Raw genomic sequence first — 22,305 nt, 5'->3', positions numbered from 1 at the left:
GCCATTATCTCTATGTTAGGGCAAATTATGCTTACAGTCTTTTCTCTCTACTTGCCGCGTGAACTGCTTAGGAGCAGAAGAAACCATAAGCTCCAGGAGCCAATCTGCCACTGTTGTCTGTTTATGCAGTCTGATAGAGTTTACATGGGCTGGCAGGCAACATTGCCCTTTGGATACTTTGTCTCTAGGAAAATCTGAAAGTATGCCCAAGTTTTATAAAATAATGATAATCACACTATACACCAAGCACAAGTAATAGTTTTCCAAGGGCCTTTTCTGAGCAAGTTAAAACTGTGGACAAACAGTAAATAACAGATAATATTTAAAGGAAAAAGAAAAGCAACCCGTTTATGCATCAAAGTTAAAGTGGGTCACTCTGTAACGTAAAGCACATTTTTAGGGGGTATAAATTTAGCAGCTCTCTGCAGCATTATGCATGACAGCAGTCTTGTGATATTTCAAGTACAGGACAGGTCCCTGAAGACACCATGTAATTTATAATGGCCTAACCATAATAAACTGTAGCAGTCAGAAAAGGAGCTGATTCCAATGAAATAAGGCATGTTGGTCTATTTGTCTTATAGGGACATACTGTTGAAGATCTAACTTATCAGAGATTAGATAGAAACTATGGGGAGGTTGGTTGGTTGGTTGCTTAGTAAAAAAATATGTTGAAATGGAAGCTCTCCTTTGTCTTTCAGAGAGTGAGAAATTAAAAGAAAGAAAACAAACACAAAGGACTGCAGCACACATCTACAGCTGACTAATAACTAGCATCCCTCTCCTTGAAGTGCACAACAAACGCATTACTGTTTTTTTGTGCTGTCAATGCTTTATCGTAACTGGTGCAGTAACAAAACTCAGCGATACCTACAGGGCCACAGGCACTGCCTGCCTCAGCTTTGCTGCAAATTAATTAGGCACCAGCTGTCTACAAAGGCACTCTTATTTTTGACATATCTCTCACTTCATTATTTCACAAAGTCCTTGCAGGTAGACCATGGGTGTCAGATTGCTCTGTTTGCAGCTGCCGAGGACCGATACCTAAAAACGTGCATAGAAATATGAGAAATGATAAGCAGATTAAAGGTGCTCGTTTCCAAAACAGATGTATTTAGCATGTCCACTCAGTGCAGGGATCTACACACTCAAAATTAATGAAAGAAATAGGTTAATCTATTGCTATTTAAGGCCCAGAATATTCATTTCTAGATCCTAACTTCTTACAGGCCTTTGATGACCTGAGAAACTATAAAAGACATTATTAGCTTGGATCTCTGAAGGGGAAGTTTCATTTAACATTCTCCCGTTTTGTCACTTGGTCCTTTGAAAAAACAGTAGAAAAGTGCTCCAGTTGCATTATGTTTTTTAGTTATCAATTAATTATATAATTAAGGCACAGGTATTACAATACTATCACTGTGATACTTAACATCTAATCTAAAAATAGTTGAAAGGTAAAGGGCCACCGTAAATTTTGTAGGGCTGCCCTGCTGCAAATTGTTAGCAGGTATCAGTGACCTGGGCAGGGCCACGTCCTCAGCGTGTCACTACAGGGAGTTTGCTGCTTCACTCTGCCATGTAACACCCAACTGCTTTGGGACAGCAGACAGGCACTTCTCCCTCCAAGGACAGAAGGGGGATGCAAACCTGAGGCAAATCCCTGTCTGTCTGAGAAATGTATGTAGAAATTCTAAAGTATCCTTCTAAATTCACAATATGCAAAAACTATGGTAGTCTTAATTCCTCAAAGTGACCTGAGGGCAACAAATACAGTGAAAAGCCACTGACTGTCTCATAGACGCGCATATTCATGGATCCTACCTGTTGTAGCAAGCAGAGTTGAGGAGGCCAAGTCTGCAGATATTGACACGCAGGAACCTAGTACTCATGTTTTACCAGGTCTCAGAGCTATATCTTCAACATGTCTCACATACAAATGTTAAGCTTTTAAATGAAACACTGTCTAAATAAATTATAAATTGTATATAATGAATAAGAAACACACAAAGTTTGAAAGTCTAAAAATATGTCAAATCACTACTAGAGTTTTTTGTCCTTTCCTACTATCCTGATTCCTCATCTAGGTATTTCAGGGGTGAACCGACTGCTGAGATTATGTGTTTGGATTTTATTTTTTCAGATATCTTGATGAAGAGAAAAAAAAATTAAACAATTTTTTAACTCAACCCCCAACATACAAAAACAAAAATAAAAAATATTTTAGTTTAAAGGAATAATGAAGTGTCCCAGAAAAGAAAGCTATTTCCACTAGGATATTAAAATAGCATTTTAAAAAAAGTGTTAAATAATATACTATCATGGAAAATATAATTTTGGTTTTTAAAAATTTACTTTAAATAAATATTTTATACAAATGTAAATCCAAATATTTTGCAAGAGTTTACAATAGCATAAAAGATCCACATAAAACAAATACTGTGTTTTAATGAGTAAATACCCACAATGTATATCTTTTCTCCATACATATTCGTGATAGAACTAGACTCATTTAATAGTAAGAAGAACACTATTCTTTGTGTCCATGCAGTCACAACTGAGCAGTCCAACTATCTATGGGGATAGAAAATGCATAAGAGAAAATCATTTAGCATCTTCAAAAAACAAAGAAGTATCCGGAAAGATCAAACTTAGATATTTTGTTAAAGAAATAAAATCAAAACTCATCTGTTACTTTATGCATTATGAATTACTGAGAAAAACATGCTTACCATGTGCTTTTAAGCTAGCAAAATACTGCCATACATTTATCATCCTCTTTCAGAGATGGATCTCAAACACAGAAACTAGCAAGAGTCATTCTGCATCTTGTATTTACTGTAAAATCTTATACTATGAGTGAAAAAATATCCTTTACTTTTCATCTGCCTGTGCTTCCCAATTTTTGTGTCCTTCTTTTGTAAATTTTTGTTTGGATAGAGGCTTTTTTTCCCTCTTTCTCTCATCCTTAATTAGTTTGAATGTCAAACCTGTTCAGTAATGACATTGCTTTGGGTAGTAATGAAGGCAAATAAATAACGCTTAACCTTTCTTAGAGAGACCTGGAGACCCTTCCAAAACCAATTTAGTCTAGTATGATTCACTGGAATTAGTCAAAGTCTTCGTGCTAAGTTTTCAAACTTCTGTAAGAAAGAAAACATTAAAATTAAGGGGGACGGAAAGGGAAAATATATATGTCCTTCCTACAGTCTTAAACTCTTCTAATTTTAAAGTATGTTATGAGTAGGAGACAAGAAAAGAAGATAAATTAGGCAATGAAGATTATGCTTTCTTGCTGCTTAGAAGGTTGGGAGGATATGGGTTTCTCCTTGCTGGGGTTCTTTTTCCTTTTTTTTTTTTTTTTCTTTTACTTTCCAATGATTTTTTTTTTCTGTCTACTTGGCACATATTTCTACTTCAGATATCTTTTAAATGGTGACTAACAACAACAACAGAAAAAAAGTCTCAATCTTTCACGTTATGAAATATAGAAGAACAGCAAAAAAAAAAAGTCTGCAAATCTTGCATATAAATCTTGCTGTCCTGACATGTAGGTTTCAGTCTGTTTATTATCCATGTTCCTTCTCCTGTCAATGTCCTCTCACCTGAAGAAACCATTTCTTTGCACAACATGGAAGGGGAAATATCATCCTCAATAATGGAACTGTACTATTTTTCCATGACCAAATTAGCTTTTGTGTGGTGGGTTTATCACTGCACATCTTGCCCTTTTTGCTGCTGTCAAAGAGCATACGACAGCATTTCATTCCCTGCAACCTGCATGACATTGTACTCCTGTGCTTGCCTGTGATGTCTCTTTGCAGTACCTTCATAAACATCAATGCCATAAAATTTCAACAAAAAGTTGAAGATCAAAAACTGTTATGATCAGACTCTTCAGAAAAGATCTCTGGAAACGTTTAACAAGGAGATTTCAAAGGTCACAGATCAGTCTCATGTGGGTTTAGAAAGGATCAATCTTTAGATGCATCAACCAAGCTTAGAAAAGTGAATATGTGTGACTATCTATAGATACACACGTCTACTCAAGTAACACTTGAAAAATGAATATCACTGAAACTGAAAAAGTGTACAGTTTATATGATTCGATTTTTAAAGCAATTGTACGGGAACATAAATAAGTCAATCCAAGACCCAGAACTTCAGGAAGATTTTGTTTCCTTGGCTATATTCTTTCTAAAAAAGAGAAAGTTTAAAAAACATGGTCTCAGCTGGAAGCATGCCTTAGCCATTAGAGTGCCAAATGAATGCAGTATGTCAGCTCTGACAATCTGTCAGAAAAAAGGAAAAAATACTTTTGTTCCAAGAATAAGATGTGTTCAAAAGTTTTGCCCTGAAATTAAAAGAAAAAAACCAAAGCACACGCAAACACCTGCCTGGGCCAGAGTCTCAGTCAAGGCAAGCATACCTCCATTTACATAAACAATTTACATCACCTGAATACTCAACCTCCATTTCGTACATAATCGTTGGTTTTGTTTTTTTTTTTTTAATTTAGATTCATATGAACATCATAATAAATCAGTCACTTGAATATCCTTCAAGAATAACAAGCATTACGAATTAATAATGTCATGCTGGTCATTAATTTTGATAACCAAAGAATTTGCATTAGTGAACATACTTGTAGTTGTTAATGTTACATTTATTTAATATGCAACAGTTACAATGTGTTAGAAGCCAGTTCCCACTACTTGATTCTTTCACAGCTGGTCAGGATTTGACATAAACATAATTTCATTCTTTAAAATACTGATTTTCCTTTTATAAGCTGAGAACCATGATGTCATGCAATTTCTGACATATTTTATTAAATTTAGATTATCAAGATATATTCAATAGTACAATTTATCAAGACGAAGCTGATATTAACATTTCCAATTTGCAGTCAACTGAATTGGATGAAAGAGCCATGTTACACAAGTCATGAATAAGTGTTAAAGCTCGGAATAGAGCACAGAATAAATTATTCAAATACTCTGCAGCACTAGTCTTGTTTTTGTGCCAGTGGATTTGACATAACACTTATTAGGATGTGATAATATCAAATGCATTTATAGATACAGATAGGTGAAAAGGCAGATAGACAATTTGCTCTATTTCCATTCGGAAATGATACTCACCAATGAGTATAAATCCTTTTAGACCCTAAAATCATGAACCAGTCTTAAAGTTGAAATACTTTACTTTCTAGCTTGTAATAATGTCTGAAAATAAAGGCCAACAGTACATTACATACTTGTAACAAAGTGCTGACACTTTAGTCTTTTTTTCAGGACTAGAATCTACTGTTCAGAAGCTTCAGGGGAAGACATGGTATATTTTAAACAGTGAAGAGACAAAGTCATACCTGAGTTTTCCTTAACAATTTGGAATATTTTACTTATGTTTCGTGTCTCCTGATACAGCGCCAGCATCCTGCAACCAGTGGCTCCTCCCCTCAGTAGCAGATGCAAGACACACGGGTCCTCTCATCTTCAACCTCTACTCTTTCTCTGCAGAACAGGTGATCTTCATCCGCAGAAAATCGAGACACAAACAGATCAGTCATTAAAGTAGTGCTGTTGTGGGGCTGGGAACAGAGAGCAGCCAGGTGGATAACTTCAAAAGGAATTAGCAACTGCTGTCTGCATTTCCAGACAAAAATGTGGATTTGGCAGTGTTAGCCTTTGGCAGACTTTTGTCTGACGGCCATTTGTTCCTTTCCTGGTGCTCCATCTGCTTCTCCTGGTTGAATCAACCAAAGAATCAAGTTGTGGCAGAACTTGCAAACATGTGCAGCTAACCCTGCATCTCCCTCATGTAGTGATACCTGGGGTTTGGAAACACAGCTATGAATTCCCTTTTATTAGAGATGACCTGGCATAGAACAAGAAAAACTAATAGATGTGAACTGTTCCCTCAGCAGAGCAAACAAACAAGTCTAAATCTGAAGTCTATTTAACGCCCAAGATCTACTAGGACAGAAAGAAGGAGCAAGAGCAAAACTGCGTTAGTGGACATTTTACATCTTGGGAGCACAAGAGACCCAGCCTCTGGTCCCCATTATTGCCAATAAAGTTTTGTACAAAACAGTTGGCAGATGGAGTACAGCGATACAGATGCCTCTCAATACCTGACTGCACTCTTCTCCTGTTCTGTTAATCTTGAATTGTTTTTTTTGGTTGGTTTGTTTTTTTTTTTCCTGCAACAGAACCGCTCGAACAGGAAAATCTGCTAAATCCATCACCCTGAAAAGGTCAAAAATTTTTTCATCCATGATCTCTCGTTAGATGTTAAACAGGAAAAGGAAAGAATGGAACTTTAGTCTTCCATATCTTAAGTCCACAAAGACAGACTTAACACCTGTAAAAGGACATATCATCCCACCACAAACAGCTGCTACCATATTTCTATAAGGGCAACATCAGCAACTTACCATCAGTAACAGATTTGCAGCAGCTGACTCTGAGAAGGGGATACCAAACTTCTGAGATTTTCAGCCATTCCCCTCCTTTCAGCTTTATCTTACTGACGAGCACAAAGCATTTCACCATATGTTGCTTATATTCCCCAGACACTCAACTCCCCCGACTGCTGCATCAGCAAATTAACACCGTGTTATGGCTACCCCTTTGCATATTAAGCCTACATAGGTATATTAAGCCAATTAAGCCTAGGTGGGCATTGAGGTTTCAATGCCCAGCTACCTGGTGTCCTTTCTGACCCAAATTCACAGATGCTCACTTCAGATGAGAACTGTAATCTTCTGCAGCTTTGAGAAAAGAGCCTGCCCAACAGAACACAACTACATATACATCTTTTCGGTTTTCTTTATTTATATATTTTTTTAGTTCAAGAATTACACACTAGCCAACATTATTATATATTTACATGCTGAAACTGGCTGCAATAATTTTAAATTCAAGAAAATATCTCTTATGTGCTACTCATTTACAATCATCATTTTACTACCTCATATATCCCAGAGGTTAGCAGTCCTTTTGAGAAAGACATGAAAATCTGATGCAATGATATCCACTAGTATTTTGCATTTTCTAGCCATTGGAAAATGTGCATTATGTGCATATAAGAAAGGCTACAAGGTCATTAGTAAGGCTGATGATTACTACATTATGAATTAAATAGTACTAAGTAAAAAAAAAGATAAATCAGAACTGTGCAAAGACAGTACTAACAGAACCATTTAAACACCCATGCAAATAAAAACGTGACAGAAGTCAAATCATAGTCAGCTTGTCAGAATTAATCATGTTTCAAATGTTCTTTTTGTCTTCAACTGAAAGTAACAGGACAGACCATGAACAATACAGCCTGGTGAGTATCTGTCAAATGACAGTAACAGTGAAAACATACAAAATGTTATCAAATTGGAATAGATGACTTCATGTTTGAAAAAACATTGAAAAAATACGATCCTTAGTATGAAAGTAGAGGCGAGATTTTTCATCATTTCATTTTCATTGTTTGTCAAAGCACTTACAAAGAAAATAATTTGATACTTATGAAATGTTAGTGTTGCATATTCTTGTAGAGATTATCTATTTCAATGTTATATTAATGGATATTTAAATTATTACTATTTTTACAAAGTAGAATAGGGCAGTATTTTTGATCAACATTCCATTTGCTTCTGAAAAATTTAGACAAAGTTCCTAGTGCATTTTATTAAGCTTTACCTTTGGTGTTAAGCAGTGACTTGTTAGATTTCCCTTTTCAACAATTTCTGGAGTCAAGATTCTTTGGCTTTGGGGGACTATGCTATCTAACGACAGTCAAATATACTTTTTTTTTTTTTTTTGTAAAGAAAAATATAAGTCTACTATTAGATACCATAAGAGATACAGTTTTCAGAAACAGACAGACTCAATATGCAGGCTTTCTGTAGTGAAATCACTAGCAGCTGAATTCTCACTTACCCCGGATTCCTTCACCTCTCCACTCACTGGAGCAACATAAAGGTGTCTTATTGTAAGTGAAAACCAGGCTCTATTTGTTTGCGCTAATCTGAGTACCGAGTGCCAAGCTACTGTCTTCTGCTGCCTGAACATCTTCACCGTACAAAAGAATTGATTGTGCTAGCAGTAACAGTGCCGCGATGGCTATTTTACACTGCAGTACTTCCTGTACTTTTTTACATCTGGAATCCAAATCTGTTTATGCAAAAGGGTGTTTAAATTACTCTGCTAGAGCACTGCAATTATTGTACTTAGTAAAAAAAAGTCACTAAACAATTACTGTATCTATCCATTGATCATTTACAGCTTATTTAATTATTTACATAACTTTAGGACACATTAACCTAAACCATAAGTAGAATTAGCTTTTTGCCTTACCATAAAGTACAAATTAGAAGTTAAAAATGTTTAAGAAATCTGATAATATTTACACACTTTCAGCTTAAGTTATGGTTGCTCACATTGCATGTTCTATGTACACATAGCAAAATGTTATGATCACTACTAATATAGTATTGTACCCTGGCCATCCCACCTTAAATTGTTTTCTAGAAATAGTTAATATTTTTGCCTTTTTTTTCTTGCTTCCCTAAGGAATTTGTTGGTTTTGAAAACTTTCTAGTGGACAATGCTGTTAGAAAACGAGAGAGAAGAAATAGGCAAGCAATGTGAGGACTAGTCTCTAATTTCAGATGCTAGGAGGTACAGTACTATCGTAATTTCAAATGGCGCAATGCTCCATACGAATTATAAGCATTGATCTGCTGATATAGAAATGCCCAGTTACCCTGTATAGTAAGTTGGTTTTTTTAAATACATTAATCTTTTTTTTTCTCAAAAATATATTAATACACTTGTTGATGGTAGAAACAAAACTATTATTAGCTTATTCCTGTAAGACGCCAACATAAGAAAGTATGTGCATATATATACTCAGTACATGTATATATATACACACATATGTCCATACAGACATTTAGGTATATGTCCATATGCACATACACTTGGATTATGTTTATCAGTCATTCAGTTATTTTTAGTACTGTGTTATAGTAAAGAATTGGAACACAGTCTAGTAATTACAGTGAAAATTAACTGAGATTTAATTTTAATGCATATTTGTCTGAAATAAATAGGATTTGTTCCCCAGGTGTAAGACTACCACTATTTTTTCTACGCATTGTGCTTTGGTACCTTACAGATTTTATGTCCTTTGTATTAGAATGTAAAAACTCTCTGAAGAAATCTGTGAGATGCTGTTATCTAAGACTCTGTTTTCTTCCCCTGGGAATGAGAAAAGAAATGGTCACATTGTCATTGCTTGAGTCTTTCTTCCCAGTCATAAAACTGCAATAGGATAGAAACATAACATTCCTTATGCAAACACAGAAATATGTCGCATGAATTTTCAGTTCTGAAAATATGTATCATACTTACTAGCAGTCATGTACAGTATATATTTACAGATTGATCTCAAAGATTTCATTAAAACTGTGCCATGTTAGAGTCATAATTTGCCCATGAATTTCACAAAGATGAAAAACACCTTAATTGCTGGCTATCACGTCTAATAGAACAATAAAATGTGCTACTCTAATTATATTACAAGGTTTATCTAAATTACTAACTTTTTTATTTCGCTTATTGAAACTAACAACAATCAACACGATTAAAAGGATCTAGAATAATCATTTTCGGTCAATTCTAAACTAAAAGCAAATTCATTCTAGTTTACCTGAAGGGTAGCACACATAGCAAACCCCATAGCTCATGTATATTGGCATAATCTCTCACTTTCACTCAAGTATCTCAGAAGAGGAGTAAGTGCTCACCTTGGGCTCGAGTTATATTTTGCCTTTGATGGTGCCGTGTCAGTCTTTTGCACCCCCATCTTTTTGTATCACAGTGTTAAGCCTTAGTACGAAATGATAGAATCCTTCTCTTTCACTAATTTTATACAACACATGAATAGCCAGAAGGACATAGTAAAAGCAAAAGTGCTCCTTCCCCCTAGATAATATATCTTTCCTAGTGACACCTGAGCAGAAATCAGACGTTTTCTTTCACTCTCTGAAAGAGTAATAATACTTAATACTCAGAGAGTATTATGGCTTGTACTGTAATTTCAGATAAATTAATGTGCAGTTCTAGGATTCAGTCTCTGTGGTTTTCATAATAGCTGACGCAGTAAACCAATGTAGAGTCGACACATTTTCTGTAAGGTTTTATATTTGATGTGTATCAACCACAAACAAGCTGCGAGCTCTCTGTATTCACACTATGCTTCTGCGAAATAAAAAAGGAGTTGGCAGCAATTTGTGAAATGAAAGAAAAGCTTGTACAGAAGAATACTATAAGATTGCTTTTATTTATGATTAATACCATTTTTAAAGAATATACTTTGAAGAGAAATACTGAATTTTGATGTGGCTCCTTTTCTTCGAATTGGGAAAAAATTCCAACATGATTCATACCTATCAGTTGAAATTCTAAAGCTTATTGCGTTACACATGAAATGCAGTCAGAAATTAAGTATGTGAATATATAGCAACATTTTGACTTGGAAAGTTAATCATATGATGAAAGCTTATCTCTACGTATTGCAGAGTCTGAACCTGGAGGCAGCACGTGAACCTCCCTTGAACACAACAGGTGGTGTATATGCCTGGCAAATCCCATTTCAGGCTCAAAACTATTCTCTCCCATTTGAAGCAGAAATAAGCATGTGATACGCTCAAAGGAAAGACAGAAAATTGGCCTATTAGTTCCCAGAACTGTTTTCCTCCTATCACTGTCATTTACTGTCAAATTGGGGAAAAAACCCACAGAAACTTGTAAGAAAATTACTCTTTTAAAGCAAGAACAAAAAATTTGAAGAAAATATTTTACAGAAAATGTTCTTAAGAACTATCTTGGAGTATTGCCAAAGGAATACTTAAACAAGGAAAAAGTATCTGCCTAAAAAGTTTCCTTTGCTATTTGGAAGATACTTAAATTTTAATTTATTTCAGAAATTTGTACACAGATGAGAGGTAGCACAGATAAAACAGATGTGGCTTTTGCTTCATGAAATATTTTGTGTCAAACAATATTGGGGATCTGATTTAACAAAAGCCATCGGAAATGTATATTTTTTAAACAGTTCTTGCTTTTTTTTTTTTTCCCTCATTACAGGAAAAGTTTCCACAATGAACTAAACCACAAATTCTACTTTGCTTATAAAATTCTACTTTTTTTTTTCTATTCCATTTTGCCTAGAAGAGTAAAGTTCTATGGAATGAAAAAATCTCTTCTTATTTCAAAAAGTTTCCTAAAGTAAAATTAAAAATTTCCTAGTTTTTCAATGGAAATCACCCTAAAGCAGGAAACATTCAAGAGTGTAATTAAATTCTGAAAGTGATGGCTACAAAAGTTTTCACTTTAAAACAGTCCATTAAGGAAAACAAAATAAAAAAGTTAAACTGTATTGCCTAATCCGGGCTGAGAAAATACCCTGTCAGTGTTTTTTCTACTGAAGTACATATGCTTGGATCTTTATTTTTGAAAGAGGTACGATACCTTTAATCAAACTGGATGTAAGGTGTTAAGCATGACAACCGTGGCAAGCATAACACTGGAAAGACTGCAAACTGGGAAGAAATCACAGAACTCCACATGAGTATTTCAGATTAAGGTATGTACTATAACTGACAACATTCATTTGCACAGTATATATATACATGTGTGTGTGTATATATACACACACACACTTTTACATATATGTAGCTTTCCCTCTCCTTGTCCCTATGTTCTATAATTGCTCTCTAGCTTCCCGTGCCCTAGAAAGGCAGGGCATCATTAGTTTCCTTCAGCCACATAGAGAATTACTATGTGGCCAACCAATTTTGGCACTTTGGACAGATGATTTCCTTTCCCCACCACAAAACAGCAGCATATCTACCCATTCAGAGTTGATGCATTTTTACACCATTGCTACATTCCTCTGTTGATCACAACTACAGTCACTGTGGTTGTGATCATATGTTCTCCCTTTAAAATCCAAACAAAACTAGTGCTTTTTGCTTCAGCTTCTGTGCAAACACCCAACCCTCATATTGTCTGTCAAAGGTTTAGTTCTTTCTATAAGTAACAGGAAATACCTGAATATGGTTGGGAAACCTCTGACCATCATCATCTTGGAAAGATGATAGGCACTACTTGTTTTCAAGTTTACACATTTAAAAGGTAAAGTGTATATGTTTCACAAGCATGATAACAACTTAGTACACTCTCTTAAGCATAAATGCATGTCTCAGATATGCAGTTTCCCTGGGAACGGTATGTACTGATGTTGAAACTAGAACTTGTTTCTCAGATGCCACTCTATAATTTGTATAACTAAACTCAAATGGTTGCATTAAAAAAAAAAAAAAGAGAGAGAGAGAATGAGGGTCAATGAGACAGAAATGATTGTCAAAATCCAATTTGCCTTCACACTCAAAATGCACTTATATTTTGATAAGGGGATGTGTCCATACTGCAACTTAACATATTTACGATTTAGCAGATACAACCAAAAATATGATAAAAACAGACCATAGAGTGGGCCAGCAACTAAGGTGTTTTAAAATAACATTTTGTCCTGAATAGAATTTTTCTAAGTCCCACTTTTGGCTGTACAACCGATTTGAAGAGAAATCCAGTTCTTGCTTCCTGTGTGGCTTTGTTTCTTAGTTCACATAGTAAAGCCAATAGACAATATTGAAGAAGGAAAAAACAACAGGGAAGAATATGCGCGACCATCGATCTATGGCATTTACATCAGTCAAGTCAGGAATGGTAATTTTCAGTTGAGATGCACGTCTCCGTAGCCTGCTTTTCTTCTGTGCCACATGTCGCTCCAGGGCGTTGCGACCAAAGCTGTGCCTGGGTAAGCCAGCTTTCCGGTACTGGATGCTTGAAGCGTCATAGGCCAGCATAGTGCTTCTAGGGTCCCCAAGCCCCATCACAGCCTCGGAGGCAGCCATCTCATTTTTAATTTCAAGTGTGCTCAACAAAATATTTTCATGTGGATCCATCTGTAAAAAATAAAAAAGTAGATTTAACAGGAGAGAAAGGAAGCCACATCAGTTGCAAACTGAAGCCATGCTGACAAGGGCTTGATCTAACATTACTAATTCACTGGATGCCAGCCTATCTAAAAGACTTAAAGCACAGCCGTGACTATATTTATTGTAATTTATTTGTGAACACAGGGACCAATAAGGCCAGTATAGTATAATGGGACAAATGGTATTTCCCTAGACCTCATGTTCAGTGAGCAGAAGCAATACCTGGAAATAGAGCACATGCTCAGCTCCTGAAAGGGGAATTCTGCCACTGGGTAGGATATCTAGGGCAAACATTGAACACCAGGGTTTTGGGAGGAAAATCAAGTGGAAAAGGGTCTGCTTGGTCTTAGTTTTGCTTCTTTCAAATGAAAGCTTCTGTTCTGACAAAAACTTCAGGTATTCATAAGGTCTCTCTACCTCTATACACCTCTATAAAATGAAGCCCAGAGAATTGCACAAGAGAATACAAATTTTCAGTCCCTATACTCCTAGCAGGACTGTTAGTTACCTGGGGAAAGGCACCGACATAGTCTAACTATAGCTATGTGGAAACTCCATTACCCAGCGGTAATGAACTCCATAACTACAGCACATGCTGTGCAGACCTGAACGATGGAATAGCAGAGGTGTGCAGTTTAGAGTAAGGAAAAACATACACAGAGTGTAATCACTTCAAATGTACATTGAACAGTTGTTTCAATAGGTAGTTTAATCACTTCCTATTTTTTTAACAGCAGTTCAGTGAAAAAAAATATTAATGCAATGTTGTAAAAAAACCCCTTAGATAATTAAGACGATTTCAAAGATGAGGAACTATATTTTATTCTTCAGCAATTTGAAGTGGACCTGAAGTATGGTCAGAGAACTTAAAAATAATCAACCTACAGAAAACAAATATAAGGTTATTTAGGAAGCTCTAATTCTCCTCAGTCTTCCCTTTAAGCATATATTTTGAATTATGTGACTACAGAGTGTAATTAAATAAAAATACTTTAAGAGCAATAATAGCTGGAGAGCAGCTGATTAAGTCCACTGACTTAGTGATGCTAGCCCAGATGTACTCCAGGCCAAATAACAGCTGAAACTGTCCCACAGCTCCTTTAAGAGTTCCACCATGTTATTCATTTATCATGTACATAGTATATACTATGATTATTACTTAAAGTGTGGAAGCTGTGACTTTTGTGGATTTCTAACCAATAATATGGCATTAGTCTACTCTGTAATATTCAGAAGCAGCAGTCAGCAGCAGGTACCTTCCTGCACTGCCCAATATAGCACCGTATTTGCCATTATGGAAAAAAAAAAAAAAGCTATGTAATATTTCACATGGCACGGTGAGAGAACTGGGTTAAAACAGTTACTTTTTAGTAGTATGCACTGCACAGTATTATGAACTTGGAAGTCAGGTACTCAACTAAAGTATTTTGGACCTACTGAAACATTGCCATTTGAGTGATTACATCTGTTCAAGTGATGCATAAAAATTGGCATTGCTGAGATGCCAGATTTCTCTCTTCCCCCTGCCATCTATGTGAGTTTGCACCCCTCTAGGTTCATTATATTTTAGTTCTAGATTAAATATAATGATTCAATGTGAGCCAGCCAAAATCTATTTCTGCTTGCTTTCCACCAAAGCCATCTTTGAATTTTCTAGTGTGTTAGGAAAATCAGTCTTTTTTGAGAAGCACTGGAAAAGTGGGAAAGTTAAGATGGAACTCCAGAAAAATTCCTTTAAGAAATCTGTAGCATGATATTGAGCACTGTGAGGAAACACTGTGCTCTAGCCAGGAAGGCCATCAAATCTGTTCTCATCTGCATTGGACAAAACTAAGGCAAAAAGAGTATCCTGCTACTGCAATACAAACAAAAGCAAACATGCATTAGCTTTCAAATAGACCTATGAGACCTCTCAAGAGAGCTTTCAAACATTTTCTTATGAGTGCAGTTATTTAGAAAATTCTTATGTGATTTTTGGGGTAAGACAAAATTGACTGTCCTTTTTGTCATAAGATCTCAGAGAAATAATAAGATTTTCAGTATCCTGAAAATAAACGCCATTATAGGCGCTTGGCATTAATTACTCCCAAGAATGTCTGAAAACTAACAGGGGAAGTATTTTACAAGAGGGGTGCAAAGCCACTTGGAAACTACATTTTTCATAGTTTCACATAGTCTTAAGAAAAGAACAGAAATTTTAGTTCCAATGACATAAGGGGAAGTTTGACGTAACGTCCACTAACGAAACGGTTTTACCGCTTAGCCCAGAACCTGGGTTATTTTCACCTCAACATTGTGCATTCTAAGATACTATCTTTGGAAATATTTTAGTGCCAACAAATTTGTTGACATCTTAAATCTTCTTAGGATTAATCTAGTTGAAGCTTTTTGTCCTTTTGATCTGCAATGATATGAGAAATCTGAGTGCTCTTTACACACTCATATACTTTCTATGCAACACAAACTATCTTCTAGGGCAAAGTGTTGTCTTCTGCACGTATCACACTGATATCAGTTAGAGCACAGTATTTTTCAATATTCCAACAGTTTTTCAATTTTTTTTAAGTAATGCAAGATACAGTAAAAATTAGTGATGGGCGAACCTTCAAGTGTCAGAATAGCCAGGTAAGCACCACAAAGTTCAGGTGCTTCTCGAGGACTACTTGGACCCTCCTGCACCTGGTACAATGGATTAACCATAGCAAGAACTGCATTTTTCATGGTATTTTGAATTCTCAATCTGAAGAACTCCCAAAGTTCAAATCCAGAAATACAAATGAATGTGAAAATAAAAACAAACAAACAACAAAAAAGACCCAGAAGTTCCTTGTCATGCTGGGAGCATTACTTCCACCAAGCAGGTTCGCCCAACTCTAAATAAAACATGCTTTTGTAACTACGCTTGCAGTAGAATGACAATGAATTACGTTCATTGTAAACAGCACCACCCATTCAAAAGGATCCCAAAGCGCTTTACAAGCATTAGAAAGAAGAACCACTTCACTTCCCAGTGAAGTGCAAACACTTCCAAGGCGAAATGTAGTGACTGACAGTGCAGAACAATACACTATATTTTAGTCGAGGAAATGGAGAATGCTGTAGCCAATTGAAACTATGGGGTGGGTGAGTGGTGGTGGGGAATGTTAGGTAAGCAGAATAGTTACATAAACTGATATTTGGTCAGACGCTTGGGGTTGAGATGATCACGCTATTAAAAAGTGCCATGGGATCTTTAATGACCATAAGTGGTCAGGACCTGAATTTTAAGCCTCTGAGGATAAAAACATTAGAAAACAATGAAAGATACCTTTGTTGAATACATTTCTGGACAATGATATGTGCCAATTATTCTTCTGTCCTGTAAGTTAATAAAATCAAGACCAGTTTCCTTAGAGATAAGGCAGCTATTATGTTTCATTTATAATTAAAGCACTCCAAGGTAATAATAGGACAACTAATTAAAACATGACCTCTAAGCCAACAATTTGCACAAGTATATTCTGGCTTCGAGGTGCTATTACTGCCTTGCCCTGCTCCTCAAGGTAACATAACTTTGTGATGTAAATGCATTTTTTCCAACTGGTCACATGACCAAGGAAGATATGATGATATGAAAACAATTGTTAAAATTATTCTGGGGGAAAAATAAGTGTAAAAGTGGTTTCAAAAGGAGGTGGAAGAAGGTTAAAAAGATCTCTTGGTGCTGAAAGATTGTTCAACCATAGAACTAGACTCTTTATGGTGAACAGGAGAGTTGAAACTTAATGGAGAAACTCCCAGGGACAAGGAAGGAAGGGAGGACGTGACGATGAAGAAAAAGCGGCAGCAAGTACCATGAAAATAAAAGGTGACAGCAGAAGTGGAGCAGAAATTACCAGAGTTAAGCAACCATGCAAGAGGGTGGGTTTTTTATAAATCAATCTTAAAGGTGGATGACAAAAATATATGATGCAAATGATATTCACATATAGATCCAGGTCAACTGGAAGAAAAGCTGACTCTGGAACCTTTAAAGAGGCCGTGACCTTTTTGATGGCCTCAAAAAAAGCAAATACAGAGGAAAGTGTAGAAATGTTACCATTACATATTCTTCCTGCTACCTAAAAACTCCAAAATGATGGCTTTCTTGAGGAATTCCTCTTACACTAATATATTAGCAACTGTAAAACACAAGGAAATCACAGCTCCCACACACTCCCACACATGTATGTACATTTGGAATCCTCCAAGGATGACCAGATCTTTGAAACTACTAACATCTAATAAACAAGCATCTTGGTGATTATGCTTTACTGTTATACCAAATATAGCTTTATAAGTAGGAGGTAAATTTATATTGATGAATTGGAAAGATATAATATTGATGTGTTTACTTCCTCATGTACTGTTCGTTTTCACCCATAACCTTCAACTGCAGGCACATATGATGGCTTCTTTTATAGCAGAATGGCTCAGAAGCCATGGACAAAATAGACAGTAGGGCTGGAATTTCTGATGGAGAAACCTTGTGAATCAAAACAGTTGTAAATTCAAAAGAAATATCCTTTTGTTAAGTAGAGCTGCCACTAGCCATAAGTAAAATATGGTGAGCCAAACCACGAAGAGAGAACAGAAGTACGCCATCTATTACAAAGACTAACACCTGAGCTTAGCTCTCAGCATTTATGTCCTGTGGACTGACATTCTTAAGAACTGAAGACAGAAATAAAGGTCCCTTTTGCAATGAAGATCAACATGACATGCCCAAACATATAATTTAATTTGTTAAAGACTTAGTATTATCCATAGGATAGTTTCCCACCTCTTATAGCTGAGTTTTGCTTGGAAAACCACTAACATCCTATTTTTGACTAGTCACAGTAGCTCTGGCAAGATTAGTCGAAACTTTAGTGAAAGTATGAAGTCGACTTCACATATAATAGGGATCTTCCACCTCACCAGCAAAGTTGGACTTACTGAGTAGGAACCACTGATCTTTGGGAATTGCACTGACTACACAAGGCAATGTGTGGAAGGTAGATGGTCATGTGTAAGCTGGAGCTAAGTTTACTCTGGAAGAAAAAAAGAATTAATGATTTTCAAATGGCACCTGCTTAAAGTTATACAGACATATTTATGTGATAAATAAGACCAAAATTTCATCAAACTTTCGCTATGCCCATAGGCTGTCTCCTATTACGCTGTCTCACAAAACATACTTTAAGAGATATACCTAGCACCAAAAATCTACTACAGAAACACAGAAAAAAATTTTTATAGAAGAAAGCTTCATGAAAGATGAAAAAATACATGGAAAATTTCATTATTATTGCAACTGGCAACATTTCTAAGGTACAATTTGCATGTAGTTATGGTTTTGATACATGAACTAGACAGTAAAAATAAGGCTATTACTCCTCTAGAACCGACTTTTGTAAAACACATAGATGTTATTTCTCTTGTTTCAAGTCAAATACAACAAACAAAGCACTATACAGCATGTACTTGTCACCAGACTGAATGGACCATCTACCAGTGTTTCATTCAAGTGACCATGTTACCGTACTCATTTGTTAACAGATTTATGCTCATGATTTTGGGGAAGACCAACAACATAACTCTCGGACCCAGCACAAAGATTAATGTGACCAGAGGCAGCACAAGGTCCAAGGAAAAACTTCAAGAGCAGTGCCAAAAGCCAGATAAAACACTGGAGAGAAACTGCAATTAATTCAACACAAAAATTAAAAAAAAAAGTTATTGAGATTTTTCTGTGGAAAAATCACTGACGAGTTTTCACTGTAAGGAAAAAAAAAATGAATTGCCAAATTTTGACAATTTCCAAATTAAAAAAAAAAAGCTAGAAATGTACTTATGATTACGTTCACTGTTGATTTAGAAGCCCGAAATACTGCCAGTTACATTGCTATAGATACTGCAAGGCTCAGAGGACTAGTCCTGACAATATTACAATGAAAATGTTCTGCTTTAAAATAATAAGTTGACTGAATTAGAACATTCCTGCATGATTTACTTGTATACTAATAGACAGCTGTTTTGGGGAGAGCCTAACATTTTGTTACTCATTTAAAAATGAGTGACAAGAATGAATAAATTTTGTTGCCAAGACATGGTTAGTCATTTCAGATTTGTTTCTAAATAAATTTCTGTGTATGCAAAATATATACCAATACTATGCATCATTGCAAATATTTTTTTATACTTAAATCGTTTTTCTGTACATATTAATTCTAGAGAAAATAAAATCTAAATTATAAATTTGGTGGCCTTTTGTGCTTGTAAATGTAAACCAAACTTGAGTTCGATGAGTTAAACATATTATAGTTCTATAGTAATACACACACATGCACATATATAAAATATAAATATATGGATAGTAGAATTTCAGAACACAGTTAAAACGAATAAAAAAAAGACTGAGGGTTTTTTGGCAATAGTGTGCAGTTTGTTTTTGACACACATAATTTTAAAGAAAGAAGAGAAACATATTTACCAACATGCAAACATGGTAGATGTTTATAGAATCATAGAATCATAGAATAGTTAGAGTTGGAAGGGACCTTCAACGGTCATCTAGTCCAACCCCCCTGCAAGAAGCAGGGACATCCCTGACTAGATCAGGTTGCTCAGAGCCCCATCCAGCCTGGCCTTGAACGATTCCAGGGATGGGGCCTCCACCACCTCTCTGGGCAACCTGTTCCAGTGCTCTACAACTGTCATTGTAAAAAATTTTTTTCTCATATCTAATCTAAACCTACCTCCTTCTAATTTAAACCCATTACCCCTTGTTCTATCACAACAGGCCCTACTGAACAGCTTCTCCCCATCTTTCCTGTAGGCCCCCTTGAGGTACTGGAAGACCGCTATCAGGTCTCCCCGGAGCCTCCTCTTCTCCAGGCTGAACAGCCCCAACTCTCTCAGCCTGTCCTCATAGGAGAGGTGCTCCAGCCCTCTGATCATCTTTGTGGCCCTCCTCTGGACCCTTTCCAACTGGTCCATGTCTTTCTTGTGCTGGGGACTCCAGAACTGGACACAGTACTCCAGGCGGGGTCTCACCAGGGCAGAGTAGAGGGGCAGAATCACCTCCCTCGACCTGTTGGCCACGCTCCTCTTGATGCAGCCCAGGATGCGGTTGGCCTTCTGGGCCGCAAGGGCGCATTGCCACTCATGTTGAACCTCTCGTCTACCAACACTCCCAGGTCTTTCTCCTCAGGGCTGCTCTCGATCCATTCTCCACCCAGCCTGTATTTGTGCTTGGGATTGCCACGACCCAGATGCAGGACTGTTTTACATGTTATGTAAACATGATTATGTTCAATGTTACAAAAGTTTCATAAGATGCATTTCTCTCATAATTGAGAAAGCTATTAATGAGTTAATGAGACCAAATATAGGCTTATTTTTAAATTGCAAATTATTGTATATTGTGGATGTTTCATGACACAAATAGGAAGAAATACAAGCAGAAGAAGCATCCCCCACAATAGCTAGCCCTCTTCAAACAATACCTACACGGAATTGGCTTCTGGATCTTCTCCTCCAGTTATATTACCCTATATTTAATAAATAAAAGACCTTCCATGCAACAATTGAAACTTATGTAAAGATATTTTTCCTATCCAAAACTGCTATAGCTTGAAAGTATAAAGCCTCAGAATTCCATCTATCAAAACACAAGCGAAAATCTTCCATTTCTGAAGACTTTAATTTCCAGATACCTGCAGGAACCTTTGAATACTCCAAACACACGGACAGAACTGGCCCGAACAAAACATTACATGAAAATAATCATGTTGATTTAGGCTGTGTGACCTTTACTGTTGCATCCCTCAGGCGAGCCCAAAAACGGTACGTTTCTAACAAGTACATTACCAGAAAACTGAGTTCATTTAGAGGACATAAGCAAGGACAGGTATGCAGGGCTTTTTGTACATAGGTTTAAGATGTAGGGAGAAAGTTCAAGTTTTTTGAGTGGGAAAGAAAACTAAATTCCAGTCTCTGACACTTCAAAAAGGGGAATGGAGACACAAAAATAAACAAGATTTAGATTTCTATGTTTTAGTATAATCTTATGTCATTACAGAGGAATTCTTATAACTAGTATCTAAGGAGTAAAAAAAAAAAAAAAAAAAAAAATCTATTTGTATATATAAACACATCTGTATATATACACATACATATTTAAATAGAGGCATAATCCTCCTGACCTCCTAACCTTTTTCTTAAGTTATGTGAGAAAAACTCCTGGTGTCTATCTTTCTCCATATGCAGAATCCTGAGAAAGTAGCTAGTATCCAAAACAATCTACCATGTGAATTTACAGATAAACTTAGGTCTTCATAGCCCAGCATGACTGTTTCATTAACACACATGTATGCAATATGCACGGTAACACACTTTTTAAAAAGAATAGATATATGAGAAAGTATACAATTTGTACATGTTTACATGGATGCCCAATCATATGCTACATAGGGAATATTTTGTTATGAATATTGCTAGATACGTTACTTCCAGGTTGCAATTTGGGAGTTTTTAATAGTGTTCAAAGCGAAGTGTTGCTTCAGTCTAGGTAATCATACAGACTAAAGAGCAAAAAACAAAGGTGAAGTATCATAATTAATAGTTACCAATAGTCTAAAAAGGGGCAAAAGCTAAAAAAGAGGGATTTGAAATACGTATCCTCCTTCTCACCAGTTTGGGATACTATCATTCTGATTATGTAAACACTTCTGATATTAATTTTTGATCACCTGAAATCAATTTCCTCTAAATTAGATATAACAATGTATTGCTATCAGCAAAAAGAAACCAAACAGATGATCATTCTAGACACTATAAATACAGCAAAGGGGTTCACAAATAGTCATCATCTACATTGCAATAATATTTTTACGAGTTAGTGCCACCCTAGTGTACACAGTCCATTGATCTCAAGATTCATGAGTACAACTAGGCTACATTCCCTAGCACATCACGTTTAGAGCTACAAATTACTTTTTTGATAGAAACTGGCTAACTCATGGCCATTCAATTAAACCTTGTCAAAGTCTTTAGAGCTGATCTGCTTTGGGAAATCAATTCACCAAATTCACTAGCCAGACATGCCTTCTGAACTGCAGTTACATACATTTCTTCTATTTCACTGTACAGTATTTGCTTTTTTGGTACCTTAATTCCCCACAATCCAAAATAATGATACAACCTGCACTAATGGATTCTTTTTTTGCAACCAA

At 36.1% G+C, this 22,305-nt stretch overlaps 1 protein-coding gene across 2 annotated transcripts in view; it reads right to left on the bottom strand.

Moving 5' to 3' along the window:
* Window positions 1-6,815: 6,815 nt before the first annotated feature.
* The window catches only part of GABRB2 (gamma-aminobutyric acid type A receptor subunit beta2), a 165,350-nt gene continuing 149,860 nt past the window's right edge, over window positions 6,816-22,305 (bottom strand). The window contains exons 9-10 of one of the 2 annotated variants that reach the window (XM_086758986.1): window positions 16,377-16,427; window positions 6,816-13,036 (exon numbers count right to left, since the gene is read on the bottom strand). In XM_086758986.1, the coding sequence (XP_086615112.1) occupies window positions 12,689-13,036; window positions 16,377-16,427 (399 nt within the window). In that variant the 3' untranslated portion in view covers window positions 6,816-12,688. The remainder of the gene's footprint in view (window positions 13,037-16,376; window positions 16,428-22,305) is intronic. The other variant, XM_086758987.1, reaches the window with a different exon arrangement.

The sequence above is a fragment of the Chlamydotis macqueenii genome, chromosome 14, assembly GCF_036417535.1.
Source record: "Chlamydotis macqueenii isolate bChlMac1 chromosome 14, bChlMac1.mat, whole genome shotgun sequence".
Taxonomy (NCBI): Eukaryota; Metazoa; Chordata; class Aves; order Otidiformes; family Otididae; genus Chlamydotis; species Chlamydotis macqueenii.
The sequence above is the reverse complement of the archived record's forward strand: the minus strand, read 5'-3'. Positions and strand labels throughout refer to the sequence as shown.